The sequence below is a fragment of the Sinocyclocheilus anshuiensis genome, unplaced genomic scaffold (assembly GCF_001515605.1).
Source record: "Sinocyclocheilus anshuiensis isolate Anshui unplaced genomic scaffold, SAMN03320099.WGS_v1.1 scaffold1230, whole genome shotgun sequence".
Taxonomy (NCBI): domain Eukaryota; kingdom Metazoa; phylum Chordata; class Actinopteri; order Cypriniformes; family Cyprinidae; genus Sinocyclocheilus; species Sinocyclocheilus anshuiensis.
The window spans coordinates 426129-441857 of record NW_015558637.1 but is presented as its reverse complement, the minus strand read 5'-3'; the positions used below and the strand labels follow the sequence as shown (position 1 = coordinate 441857).

At 35.7% G+C, this 15729-nt stretch overlaps 1 protein-coding gene across 1 annotated transcript in view; it reads right to left on the bottom strand.

Moving 5' to 3' along the window:
• Positions 1-8746: 8746 nt before the first annotated feature.
• Positions 8747-15729, bottom strand: part of LOC107680874 (ras-related C3 botulinum toxin substrate 2) — a 14014-nt gene continuing 7031 nt past the window's right edge. The window contains exons 2-7 of the mRNA XM_016476944.1: positions 14897-14968; positions 14679-14796; positions 14016-14078; positions 10624-10783; positions 9425-9564; positions 8747-9163 (exon numbers count right to left, since the gene is read on the bottom strand). Coding sequence (XP_016332430.1) covers positions 9434-9564; positions 10624-10783; positions 14016-14078; positions 14679-14796; positions 14897-14968 — 544 coding nt within the window. The 3' untranslated portion in view covers positions 8747-9163; positions 9425-9433. The remainder of the gene's footprint in view (positions 9164-9424; positions 9565-10623; positions 10784-14015; positions 14079-14678; positions 14797-14896; positions 14969-15729) is intronic.

Below are 15729 nucleotides of genomic sequence, written 5' to 3'. Positions count from 1 at the left end.
TGTGTGTGTGTGCGTGCGTGCGTGCGTGCGTAGAGGCGCGCGTAGAGGTTTGTTGTCGATTAAGTGCACGGCGTGCTCGCACACTCAAAAATCTTTCGTGCACAAGACTACTGGACAGATAATTTCCGTTAATGATCCCGAATGAGAAGCGTCAGATTTTTCTCTCAGGCAAAACAATGTATTATACAGCTGGTATTATGTTTGATAAACCAATGTGAAACCCTTAAGTAAACTTTGTTACAGCTTTTGAATTCTGAATTCTGACATAAGCAACATTTTCAGTGTTTTTGAATCTATTATACACTCTAAAAAATGCTGGGTTAAATATAACCCAGCGCTGGGTTAAAAAGGGACAAACCCAGCTATTGGGTTGTTTTGACCCAGCGGTTGGATTCAAAACAACTCAACCGCTGGGTCAAAACAACACAATAGCTGGGTCAAAACAACCCAATAGTTGGGGCAACCAGCAATTCCAAATAAAGAAAAAACACACCATACACTCTAAAAAATGCTCGGTTAAATTTAACCCAGCATTTTTTAGAGTGTAGGCTACAATAATCATTACATGCACAAGTAGGCCTATATTCCAATATAAACCATAATTTTCATATTTTGATCATGCAAGCATCATATAAACGCATTAAACAGATTCTATAACCAGATAAAGGAAAAATTGCGATGTCTTTGTTTTTTTTTCTTCCAAATTTTGGGAACAAAAAATTATTATGCGCAATCTACACCTTATTTGAGCGATATTTTCATCTGTGCATTTCTAAACAAACATATTTTTTAATTATATGATATTATATTACATTTAAACAGAATATAGATCTTATTTGGAAAATGATGTTCAAAATGTGGTCATTGAATGTAGTGAAAGCCTCAGGGAACAGATTTGTATTGTTTACATTTAAATATTGACAACGTCTGACCTGTAATTTACTCTTCTGATATATGCAAGTATTAAGATATGCAATAAGATATGCAATTATTCTTACATAATAGGGTCACTTTAAAAGAACTATAGAAAATTCCCTTATAATTTTGAATTTCTTCTTGAAAACACTAGGTACATAATGCAGTAGTAATGACTGATATAGATCCTAAATGAGCTATGTGGGATCAAAAAGGTCAAAACGGATGAATCTGTGATACCTATATCAGCTGTCAGCCGCATGAGTATAAGAGAGCCATCAGACAGTTAATGGAATGACTGATCCGCTCAAGAGGTTAAAGATAAAAGGATTTTCACTGAAGAGTCATACCATATAATGCATGCACGAGAAAACACTCTCACTGAGTGTTTGGATGGTTGGAGACTTTAAAAGCACATGCTACCAGGTAAGAATGGAAAGGTTAGTTAACAGCTCTTTAAATAATTCTATCAATTTCACCTTTCAAATTTTGGCTTCATTACAGGAACTTCTAGTAAGGTTATGTTTTCAAATCTAATAATAATAATAATTACTCATTTAATATTGCGTTACTCCCTAAACAAGTAACTAATTGTGTTACTTAGTTACCCCATATTCCAATATAAACCATAATTTTCATATTTTGATCATGCAAGCATCATATAAACGCATTAAACAGATTCTATAACCAGATAAAGGAAAAATTGCGATGTCTTTGTTTTTTTTTCTTCCAAATTTTGGGAACAAAAAATTATTATGCGCAATCTACACCTTATTTGAGCGATATTTTCATCTGTGCATTTCTAAACAAACATATTTTTTAATTATATGATATTATATTACATTTAAACAGAATATAGATCTTATTTGGAAAATGATGTTCAAAATGTGGTCATTGAATGTAGTGAAAGCCTCAGGGAACAGATTTGTATTGTTTACATTTAAATATTGACAACGTCTGACCTGTAATTTACTCTTCTGATATATGCAAGTATTAAGATATGCAATAAGATATGCAATTATTCTTACATAATAGGGTCACTTTAAAAGAACTATAGAAAATTCCCTTATAATTTTGAATTTCTTCTTGAAAACACTAGGTACATAATGCAGTAGTAATGACTGATATAGATCCTAAATGAGCTATGTGGGATCAAAAAGGTCAAAACGGATGAATCTGTGATACCTATATCAGCTGTCAGCCGCATGAGTATAAGAGAGCCATCAGACAGTTAATGGAATGACTGATCCGCTCAAGAGGTTAAAGATAAAAGGATTTTCACTGAAGAGTCATACCATATAATGCATGCACGAGAAAACACTCTCACTGAGTGTTTGGATGGTTGGAGACTTTAAAAGCACATGCTACCAGGTAAGAATGGAAAGGTTAGTTAACAGCTCTTTAAATAATTCTATCAATTTCACCTTTCAAATTTTGGCTTCATTACAGGAACTTCTAGTAAGGTTATGTTTTCAAATCTAATAATAATAATAATAATTACTCATTTAATATTGCGTTACTCCCTAAACAAGTAACTAATTGTGTTACTTAGTTACTTTTATGGAAAGTAATGTGTTACATTAGTTTTGCGCTACTTTGTCTCATCTGGGCTGCGCTTGCTTGTTTGTTTTTAATATAAAAAAGTTCTATTTTTGGCAAATCTAAAAGTGCTTTCACACCAAAAGTGAAACGAATAAGCTTCAGGCTGCTACAAGCTTATATAGTGACAGCAAATGGATACATAAATATGATTATTACTAAATTACACATTAATTTTTAAATGAATAAGAAAGACTGAAACAGTATTTTCTAATAATGTTGAATAATTGAATAGCAACAGCATTTTTGTGTTCCAAATCAAAAAGAGACTGGCCTTAAAAAATAATTATTGTAAATGTATTTGCTATGTTATAACCAAATCTTGGATCCAATCTTTTTGTCAACATGTTTTCTTTCAATTAGCAGAGGTTTTGTGTTTCTTTTTAGAATGGATTGATCGTAGGCTTTATTGATCTGAACTTATGCACCTCTGTTTTTGAGTAAAAAAAACAAACAAAAAAAAAAATATATATATACATTTTGTGGATAATTTTTTGCAAAAGTCAGCATATGCTCAGATCAATGAGGCCTATGATCAATCGGTTTTAAATCCAATATTTGGTAATAATGTAGCATAATGATACATTTCTAAGCACATTTTTTGAATGCCGGTCATATTTGCATATCTGTGAAAAAAGCCAGTAAGTATTTTTGGGAAAAAGAAAATCCTCTCTGGGTCAAAATGGCCAGAACACAACACGAGGGTTAAAGATTTAGATGTGTTGTTTAGCAACCCTAGTGAATGCATGAGAAGATTGCTTCTCTTCCTTCATAAGCGAGCTAAAACTGGTCCAACTCTGATGTTGTGCCATCAAGATTATGTCACAGGATGCAGGAAATCAATAGCTCATTACTTACACTTGACTTAGGGATCCCTGCCTTGTTTATTCGCCATAACCTTGGCATTTCAAAACTGTTGATGACTTAACAGCAAATCCCAGAGGTGTTCTCTGAGAATCCATCAAACCCTGGGCAACCATAAACAACCATCCATGCCAATTTAAGCATACTCTCTCTGCCATAAAAAATGAGCTCCATTAGTGGCTTGTCCGAGTGTTAGTTCAGAGGTAGACTGACAGTCTTTTGTATCTGAACGGCTGGGTTTGTGGGTCCATTCCCACAATGTGCTAAAGGTCATTGCTTAGGTGCATTGGCTGCTTCTGTTCCTGCATCATTAAGCCAGCATGGGGCTTGTAAATGTCAACAAGTATAAATCCCCAAGTGCTCTGCTATGCTTCAGAGCTCCACCATGTGTCAAACCGGCCCTACTGTATTCACTGAGTGGGTCTGCTGGCTTGCAAACACTGAAGATTGGCTGATTTCCAATTTAACCAGGACTGATTATTAATTTGTGCAACTGGTTGTGTATTAAATTAATTGGCAGGTCAAGGCAATCAAAAAAAACAGAAATCCTCTTTAGGTAACTGCTTGTTAGTGTAACATACGCCTCCGTTATATCAGATCCGTCAGCCTGCCTTTAGGCTATGTAATGATTTCTGATACGATTCCAGCAGATATGACTGTTGAATGCCTCCTGTCTATGTCAGTTCACACACTTAATGGCCAGTCTAGCGTTTCCCACAAATGATTGTCATTGGGGTCACAGTCTAAACTGTGCAGAGCAACAGTCTGATATATACGGTGTGGAAAGTACTTATTGCTTTTGGCCAGAAATAATAATTTTCAGCTATTTTTTTATGGTGTTGTAGAGGCTGCCTTGTGACTATTGAATTATTCTAGCTACACACGGCTGTTGGGGTCATGACCTCATTGTGACATCCCTTGTGGTTTCAGCATGGATAATTTATTAACCCTAATTTGGATTTATGACTTCTTGCTCTGAATTCAGAATAAAGCTTTAGAAACAAGTATGCCTAAAATGTGTTAAGATAAAGCCATAATCTCGCATAAAACAAATTTATTTTCATGTTATAAATGTCTTTGGTGACAGGCAATTTCTTTTTTCCACACACATTACACACACACACACACACACACAGAAAAGAAAGTGGTCATGAAACTGTGAAGGAGAAAAGAGAGGTTGATAAAAAATAATCAGATTTCAAAGATAATTTTTTCCTCTTCACTTGTTTGATCAGCCCATATAACACAATTGACTGAGAAAGAGAGTCTGAGAAAATGTAGTTCAAAGAACTTCCAAATAACACTATACTGTAATAATACTGTATGCACACAATTAATGCATATGTTGCAACTATAGAGGTGCAAAACCGTGCATCATTAACATTTTATATGAGATGTATTTTATATGAAATTTATAGGAAATGACAGCACATAACTGTTGGTGATAACACATAAAATGACCATGCTATACATGCTGGTAATTTTACACATTGATGTAATTAATTCAAATAGAAATATACATATAACAGAAGTAATTTTAGCTGTCACTTAAATACACTATTTCATTGACAGTATGCTGTAAAGTGAGCAATTTTAAAGGTTTAGTATGGACAAAACAACATGAAATTATTTGACAAGTGCAATTTTCTGTCCTGTTTTGATGTATTTCCTGCTGAAACAGGAAGCACGGACAGGACCTTATAAAATAGAGCTTGTTCCTTGAAATAGCAAATAAGCCTTAGTTATGAAAGTAAGGAGTTAATATCTACTGTACAAGGTGTGTATGCATGTTAAAGTAATATTAAAATACAACAACAGTTATAGTTTGCAGACCTGCAGACAAGTGTATATGACAAAATATTGCTACCCCAAACACATACAATATATACAACCTCACATGTCTGTCAATCAGTGTCTAAATGTTCACAATCTTTATCTGGGTTCATATACACAAAAGCAATGGATTGATCTCACCAGTGTTGTTTATGTCCTGAGTGATACATAATGCACAAAATTGTGCACAAAGGTAATCCAATTCCCACATAGCCTCCCTTGATATTTCAAAGTCCACACATGAGGATTGGACGCTTCAGATGGAGTGTGTTGGAGACATGCTCAATGAATATATAAACCTCCTGTTTACATTGTAGTTTGGTTGTGGGCTGAAAATGGTCACATGGCAGGAAGTCCCCTTGTCATGTGACAGGAAGTATTAGTACATATATAAACGTATAAAATATATAATTAGTGTCATTGGCAGCCTGCTGATTGATTGAAGGTAGAGTGACATTCTCATTTTAGAGAGCATTAGATAGTGTTGTATAATATTAGTCATCAACAGTTTTCCCCAGAAGAGAAAAATTTGACATTTTCAACACTATCTGCTAAAAGGTCATTTAGAATCCGCACAAACACATGAAACATAACCCAAAAAACTCAAACTTTTATGTCATGGGATCTTCGCTGTGCAACTTTCAAGGCTTATGTATTATATTATATGCATGTACTGTGTATCTGAATACACAAAGTTTGATCAGTGTTTAATAAATTGTCCTTACAGATATATTGTCATTATACACAATCTTTCAAAAATGTATCTAAATGTTTTTGAGGCTGCATTTACTTACAAAAAAAGTAAAAATATTGAACAATTTATTTTATAAAATTTTTACAATTTAAAATAACTATTTGAATATATTTATATATTGAATATATAAAACCCCCACATAATTAGGTACAGTGCACATGTGCTGATTAAGACTGCGAAAACACAGTTGGTCCATTTGTTCATTGTATTGGATAGAATGTGTTGGTGTGGACCATGTTGATTAAAAATAAAAAAAGAAGGCAATGATTGTATTGAGAGCAGTGAGCAAACAGAAACATGAGCCACAGTCACTGGCACTTATTTAACCAAATCTGACCTCGGTACCTCAGAGAACAGCAGGTTCTCAACAAATTTTCCAACGCACTAAATTGAGAAGATTTTCACGATCAGCAAATCCATGGACACAGCAGCAGGCATTTTGACCCTTTGGTAGACCACCTATATGAATACATCCTTTAGAAGTCTACTTTTAAATTAAACAGTAAAAATTAAATTTTAACAACACTTCATTCAAGTACTGACATGCAATTTGATGTTGATGGATTGCCCTTGTATCAAAACCGATTCTTTCATTCACTGTAGTGACAAATGAGAGTGGGAGCAAGAAATGAGAGATGAGTTACACGTCATCAGACTCCGTCGATTTATGTAGCCTATGTATCCATCTAACTTTCTGCCCAGAAGCTTTCTCATTTGTTCCTTTCTGTGGAAGACAATCACACAGATTGATATTCCGGTGGCGTTTTTGTGGGATTGCTCTCGTCTCATCGCATTGCGAATGACCGGGAGGTTTCTGAAGATCATGTGATACCTCAGGAGAGATCTCAGAGTGCAGCTCGGCCTCTGAAGCCTGTTTACGTCCACACATGTCGGCACATAATTTATAAGCCCTTGGAAGCTGAACTCTCTTGACTCCACTTGATTGTGTTTGTATTTCTCTTTCTTTTTCTCATCTCTGTATTTATTTATTTATTTTGTATCTGATTCCATTCCTTGGTCATTGCACTGACCCCATCGCTGCCTCTTAGAGTGCTTTATTTGTAAGTCACTGTGATATGTGAGTCATACAGATTTCTTTGTGAGTCACTGAAATAAATACCTTGCCGCATGAGAAAAAACGAAAAAATATCTAATATTTTCCACTTCATGGTGTCCTGGTTTGTCCCTCTAATTTCCACAACTTTCTGTCATGGTAATCGATCCTGAGTTACTGCTATCAGTTGGTTTATCAGGAGACTGGGTCATTAACGCAATTTGAAAACACCATAAGGCTAGTTTCACACTGCATGCATTAACAGTGCATTTTGTGTGTTCACACTGCTGAGGCTATGTGCAGAAAATACAGTTATTTCTGGATCACTACATTGAGTATTTCTTTTAATAAGCCATAAATTATAAAATGGCTACCAGGAGTGGGCCATTGATAAATGTTACAATCTTGAGCATGGGGAAATCTAATTTGCATAAGACGGGGCCATATTTATATTTAAATGTTAAAGCATACATGGAACCCCAAAATGTAGCTATAAATACTTAATAAGGGTCATTGTGATATAAATTAAATAAGAAATGAAGTTACACTGTGAGATATAAAATCAGGCACAATACAGACACAATTGCGGAAATGGTTTTATTGCCAAATAAAGTCGGAATGACGTCATAGTCACAGCTGTAGATTATAAAGTCACACCGCACGATCTGTAGATTATAAAGTCCCATTGCGACAAATAAAAAGAAACGTTGAGAAACAAAGCAAAAATGATGAGAATCTATGCATCTTATTTTTATATAAGAGGAGGCATGTGCGTTTTAAACTTCTGTTGTTCTTGTTTGCTTGATGGTGCAAACTGGTAATTGTTCCCATATTATTTGAATTTACTATCGTAATTATAAACATAATGGTTTGTAGCGTGAATATTTTTTCCACTTTGTTATTTTTCTATTTATTTGCCTATAGTGACTCATGAATCGGATGTCTTGCAGATTCACTGGAAATGGCGTTGAAATATGGTGAATAAAGTCACAATTTGAGATATAAAGTCACATGCATCTGCTTTTTACTCTTTTTGGCAGATTTTTGTGCCGAGTTTAGCATGCCACACATGGCAAAAATAGGCTCAGCACCTAAACTCTGCAGTGTGAAAAAGGCCTGACACTGCTTTACTTCTAAACCTACGAGATGAAGAGGGTGCCACATCAAGACTCGCTGTAAATGGCAAAACTTTGATGTGAGCTCACGACAGTCCCATTGAAGTCAATGTTTGACGTGTTGTTTTGTCACAAAGTCCACACAGCTAACAGTAGAGGAAGGACAGATAAGGTGAAATGGTGCCATCATAATGACAGTTTACATTTCTGCTGTTACAATTTCAGCAATTCGAGAAGCTATTCAAGTCGTAGTTCTGCTCTCAATGGGGAAAACACGCTGATCTGTATCACATCAGGAACTATAATTGGCACCTTAGAGGACTTGAATCAAAGGGCTTTGTCAAAGTGTTATAAAATGCATTCACAATATATGTGTTATAAGTCTTGTAATTCTTTAGACAAGAGTGCACTGTAAAAAAAAATGTTTGTTTTTTCCCCCCCAAAGATTACTGGAGTATGTTTTACAAAAACATACTGTCAGTCTTTCTACTTCAAAATGTTACATTTAATTTCATGTGCTACTTTTCTTAATGAGATTTACTAGCAATTTCTGAGTGACAACTGTTTCTACAATCATCAGGTGGATGGAGAAAAAAAACACAACTGTCTGGAAACAGAGTTGTAGAGTTTATTTTTGCCATTGTTGCCTAAAATAACTATATAAGTACTCCGTGGATGTGATTCATAGGTCAAAAAAAGTTTAACTCTGTGTAACAAGTACTTGTGCTTTTGTTTTGGCCCAGAAATGAAGATAATCTGTATTATACTGTCTTGAGAAGACAATACACAACAGCGTACCAAACAAAAACACTCCAACACAACCAGTCACAATATAACACAATACATCAGTTAAAACATGATTAAATATTTTCTCAACAACAATATTATTTCATTGTCATCACTGTGACATATTCAAGAGTTATATTCAGTTAAAAAGAGAAGATGGCTTTCGTAATGTAAATGCATCCCTTGTTGGTTTGTGGGAGAAAACCAGTGGATTTCTCTGGTACCTGATGTACAGTGAAGAATCTGGAGGCAGAAAGAACAAAAGGTAGCCTTTAAAAATAGCCTTTGACATGAATCAGAATTACTGTCTTTAACTTCCACCTGGAGCATGTTTGTAAGTCGCAACTACTGCAAAGCAGCAATAGAAAAAAAGCTGTTCGCTGTAATTCAGGTGGCATCTGAAATCTTATGCATGCACTTCTCCCTCTCAGACGTCCATCTCAACAGAAAAAAACACACACACACACACACACACACACACACACACACACACATAAAATGTACCGTGTATCCTTAGAGCAGCACACAGCCCTTCTTCTTGACCTTGGTGGGCTGTGGGCAGAGAACAGCACGAATGGCCTCATCAAACACTGTCTTTAGACCTCTCTGAGTGAGAGCAGAGCATTCCAGGTATTTTACTGCATCTGTTCACACACAAACACACACACAGATCAGGTTCGTAAATAACACATCCTTTCTCTCTCTATATATATTATAAACATAGTTTGTATGCATACCGAAGCAGTGGGATACTGAGCATCAGATGTCTGGGTGTATTAGGTGTGCACAAATCTGTCATATCTGAGCATGTAGGAGGACTAGCCCATGTGTTCTCCCAAATGCTAGATCAAATCACACTTAGAACAAATTGCATTTAGCATCTAAATCTGTAGCCTGATATGTAGTGCTTTGCAATTTTGTGTATTTAGAGACTATGTGGTAATTATATGTTACAGAGAAACCAGACAATAAACAGTGTTTGCATTTGTCTTGTATCTTAAGCCTGATTTTTTCTCTCTCTCTCTCTCTTTCTTTTTTTTTTCTACGAACAGATTTCCAATAGAACTGTTGCAGCTATAAACTGTTTAAGTCTGGAGTTCAAAAAGTGGAAAACAAATACGTTTTTTGTTGTTGATGCCTTATTTCAGAAATATATAATACTCAAATACAGAACCGTTCAAAATGTAAAGGTTAGTAAGAATTGTTGAATGCTTTTGAAAATCTCTTATGCTCACCAAGCCTGTATTTATTTGATCCAAAATACAGTAAAAACAGTAATACTGTTAAATATAATTACAATTTGAAATAACTGTTATCGGTTTTAATATATTTTAAAAACAGAATTTTCAGCAAACATTACTCTTCAGTGTCACATGATTCACATTTTAATATGCTGATCTGGTGCTCAAGAAATATTTCTTCTTATTATTAATTATCAATGTTGAAAATGCTGCTTAATATTTTTGTGGAAATCATTTTTCAGGATTCTTTGATGAATAGAAAGTTCAAAAGAACATCATGTATTTTAAATATAACTTTTTAAAATAACAATACAAATGTGTTTACTGTCACTTTTGATCAATTTAATGCATCCTTGCTGAATGAAAGTATTAATTTCTGACAAAAAAATCTTGATGCCAAACTTTTGAACTGTACTGTCATCCAGTGATGTAAAAATGACAAATCCACCCCTGCCACCTTACCTATTTCTTTGGCCAATGCGAGACCCTGTGGGTAAGTGATCGGTGCCAGTTTTTTCTCCTTCAGCTTCTCGATGGTCTCCTTCTCATCTCTCAAATCGAGCTTGGTGCCAACCAGAATAATTGGAGTGGAAGGGCAGTGGTGCCTCACCTCTGGGTACCACTAGAGGGAGCAGAGGAGCAGATCAAAACAGTTCATTCGCATCTGTTTATCAGTCCATCTCTAGACTCTGTGCTGTGGTATTTTTCTTTGCCTGTCTGTTGTCAAATACATGGGCTACAAAGCTGTTCATCTGCATAAAGTTGAGCTTTCACTGCTTGCTCCTTTCCACTACCAATCTCTATGCAAGTCTGTTCTTCAGTTCCAATGCACACTACAATACACGCTAATGGACATGTTCAGTTTGTTCCACTTTACGCCTGTCATTTTGTGCCAAGGCCTTTTTATTGAAAAGATTGTCCTCAGAAAAGCACTGACTGAATCATCGGTTAAAGCTCAGCACATAAACAATGTCAGTGGTATCTCAGAAAGTGTGCAGACTATGTGAAAAATGCAGCAAAAACTGTTTCTAACTTGGTCACTGCAGAGCAGATGAAAAAGCTTTATGAACATTTTATGGTGCACAAGAACTGCTGCACTTCTCAAGGCCTGGCATCTGAATGTTGTCTTTAATCTGACATGCACAAACACCATTGTTTTCTTGCACAGAGCAACCCATGCAGTCATGTTGAGCAGACCTTGAGTGGTCAATAGGTGTCCCAACAGACACACAAGTTTTATATCGGCGAACACTGTCTTAAATAACAAGTTAATATTGTCGATGCTGTTACTGCCATGCTTTGATCTCTGAAGTCAAAGAAATCTGGACCAATTTAGCACTATGTAGCAGATGCAGACAAACAAAACACAGACACTGCACTGCAAGCTAAACTGCACACAATATCACTTTAAAAAGAGCAGTAAACAAACATTTCCTTGATACTTCTAGGGTGAGCGTGATTTCACCAAGTACAACATGTTCCTGGAGTTCTGGAATTATTGATATCACAAACAATTTGCTTTCCGTTCCATCTCAGGCACCTTAAACATGCTGCGGAGGCCTTGATAAGGTCTGGCATAATAACAATAACAACTTAGCAGAAAATAATCTTTCTTTCTCATTTTAACATTTTGAATGAAAAGAAATCTAGAACGGTGCAATATTACGGTACAATATTATAAGCTATATTTCTGTTTGTGTTTGATCATCATGATTCCTTTTAACAATGTGAATCTCTTTTTGGTTTCTGTCAATTCTCTTTGGACGTTCGCTGTAAGTTCGCTGCTGCAGTGCGGTCCTTGTGCTCTCACTAATGCAATTTTTTTTTTACCAAGCTCGATTCAGCCAGTATTCACAATACAAAGTTTTGCTATCAATCTGTATAGGTAACACTTTGCAAAATGGCTGTTAAAACTGTTGTAAAAATTGGTTAGTTAAAGCAAAAGCAATGAACAACACTTTTACAGCATTTCTTGTCAATTTCTATATGTTAATATTTTTTTTTTTTACATTTAAGTTATATAAATTAATATTAGTTAATCTGTTGTGTATTATAAACAAACATCATTTAACAATTATTTATAAACTGGCATTAATATACATTTAAAAATGCTGCAAAATTGTTTATTGTTAGTTCGTTAATGCATTAACTAATGTTAACAAATTTAATTTTATTGTAAAGTTTTATATTTTAAATAAGCATGCATTTAAATAAGTGTGCAAATCTTTACAACTTTTTCCCCACTGCAGAACACAAAAGGACATATTTTGAAGACTGTCGGGGTCCAAACAACACAGGATCCCACTACCTTTCATTTTAATGAAAAAATAAAGGGACGTTATTTTCAAAATGTTCTTTTATGTTCTACAGAAGAAAGTCATACATGTTTGGAACATTATGCTGGTGTGAAAAGAATTTTCAACTATGCCTTTAAGATTAAGATAATTTCTGATTTTCTTCAGTCAAACTGCACTTTGGTGTAAACACAGATCCTGCGATCAATAAACTGTTCCGACAGAGAAAGATGTCTATGTTTATCTCAGTACTCTATTGATTTGAATGGAGAGAACAGGACGTTTAAAAAAAAAAACATAAAACTTTTAGCTTTCTTAAGAGAACATGTCCCTGGCAAAGTATTTAAATTTTAATGTCAGGGACATGTTCTCTTTAGAAAAGTATTATTATTATATATTTATATAAGACACTGCTGATCCACAGCATGCCAGTGTTCCAGGCTTCTTAACTAGCTAAATCTGCAAGACTTTCTTGGTTAACCAATGCCATCAAAACTGATTAATCAGGTAAGAAATGTGTAGTTATTCTGGTTTACCGGCTAGACCAACACTAAACCAGGACTGCTGGTCTAAGCTGTCTTTTTCAGCAGGATACCCTACATTGCTTTGTTAGAATCCAAATGGCTTAAGGGAGTAAAGAGCAAGTACCACAGTAATACAAGATTTCATCCCAGAATCACAATCCAGAGTCAAAGGTGACCTAACCAGCCTTCCTGAACCTTTCTACATCACCTAAACCCTTGACAACAATACAATCTCTTTTTGCCCCAGGACACTGGATTATATTCACTACACACTTAGCAGAGAACCATCATTTTGACTTATAAAACCGTTTTCCCTTTTGGGATCACTCTTGAAAATGCTCTCTGTCAGGGTGAAATAGAGGCAGTTTAAACACGCTAACTGTAGCAGTGGTGTGTATCTGTCAGGCATCAACAGTTGCATTAATGGAGAACACGTCAAGGTCAGCCGAGCTGCTAGCACTGTTATTATACTCCCTTAGGTTGGGTTTGTGAGTGTGAGGTAGATAAATAACTTACTAAATAGAGTCTCTACTGAATGAATCTTTTGGCTGGCTGGATAACATACAGGTAAAGATGATGCTGTGTGTGATAAATGCTTCCTGAGCACAAACCACTTTCTTTTTAAAACAGCTGAATGCCACTGATGGAACTCAGCCTTCATTTGTGAATGTCTGAATACTCACAAGGCCAAAACTTTTTTTTTTTTATAGCAGCTGATGTTTAGTTCATGTCCACTTTATCTCCATATGAATATGATTGTTGCACCCAGTGAACGTTTGTAATTAATGTCAGCAAATGCATAATGGCTTAATGCATCTAGCGGCATCTAGTGTCCAGCCCAATGCAGAGCAAGTGTTTATGGGCATGCATGAGGGTATGTGCATGTGGGAATGTTGTAAGCATGCATAGAATGGCAGCAGGTTACTGTGCATGTGGATGTTGTTGATTGCTACTGGATTTCGTCTGTAGGCTCATGCTGGTGTGACTGTGCTTGTATTCCGTTAAGATCCAGACTAAAGCACTCATAAGGACTCACCTTGGCTCTGACGTTTTCAAACGATGCTGGGCTCACCAATGAGAAACAAATGAGAAACACATCCTGCAAAATACCATCAGAGGACATGACATTTGATGAATGAACTGAAGAAATGTTACTGTTTAAAAGTTTGTGGTCAGATTTTTTTTTAAAGAAATTAATACTTTTTTCAGCAAGGAAGCATTAAAGTGATTATAAGTGACAGTAAAGACATTTATTATAATGCTACAAAATATTTATATTTCAAATAAATGCTGTTCTTTTGAACTTTCTATTCATTAATGTATCATGGTTTCCATGGTTCTTGAGCAGCAAATCAGCATATTGAAATAATTTCAGAAGGATCATGCGACACTGAAGACTGGAGTAATGGCTGCTGATAATTCAGTTTTGCCACCACAAAAATAAATTACATTTTGAAAATATATTAAAATAGAAAACAGCGATTTTAAATTGTATTAATATTTTAAGATATTACTATTTTTCTTTATTTTTGATGAAAAAAATGCAGCCTTGGTGAGCATAAGAGACTTCTTTTAAAAATATTTAACAATTTTACCACACGCAAAGTTTAAAATCTGTCACTGAAAAAAACAATGATTGATCACTGTTTTAAATCTTTACGGGGACGTGTCCCACTAAATTGTTTATGCTGGAGTGTACCGTCTGAGGGTAGGACAGTGGCCGCAGTCTGTCATAGTCTTCCTGTCCAGCTGTATCCCAAAGGCCCAGATTGACTGGTTTGCTATCCACCATAACATTTGCTGAGTAGTTATCAAACCTGAGGGAAAGTACCCAACCCACACAATCTCTCAATATTTCGACATGAATGTAAAGTTCAGCATAAAAACACAAATGTTTCAAATTGTTGTGGTACTCACACTGTGGGTATGTACTCCCCAGGGAAAGCATTGGTAGTGTAGCTGATGAGAAGACAGGTCTTTCCCACAGCTCTGAAAAATACAAACAACAAAGAAGAAAACAGACATTTAGTTATCCTTCAGATTGCTGGAAAACAAACAACATAATGTACTCTCAGTAAAACACATGCTGCTAAAATTACTTCAAAGAATGCTAGGTATCTGTAACCATCTTCCAATAAGAGGAACAGGTGTACTGTCCTTCCAGTGAATTCACACATTTGTTCTCAATCACAAAGAACATTGTATGTGGTCATATTTCAAGAACTAGGCATTACCGCATACAGCAATAACTATTAGGGGTGTAATGGTACACGTATTCGTACCGAACCGTTTCGGTACGGGTCTTTCGGTTCGGTACGCATGTGAACGAATAGTTTTTTTTTTTTCTCCGGAAATTCAAATAATAAATGGCGTTTCGACAGTCTTTGATGTGGCATGACAGATCGCTGTATAAATACCTTGGAGAGCCGCTTCTGGGACGGTTCAGAAACGTGCTGGTATAGAATCCCAACACAAGCATTGACTAGAGCGGACGCGATCAGCTCCGGTTCCCGTGTCTGAGCCGTGACGCCCCGCAGATTTGTGCAGAGCGGAGCGCGAGTGAACGCGGTCATTCCTTCCTCTGTACTACTAGTTTTAACTGAACATCTCATGCCTCATGTAATTGCTCAATCAGTGTTTCAACCGCGGAAAGACATCAACAATACAGCGTGGAAATAAAATGTCACGTAGCATTTAATTTACCTCAGCAAGTCATCAGTGTCCACAGCTCGTTAGTTCACTAGAGAAAT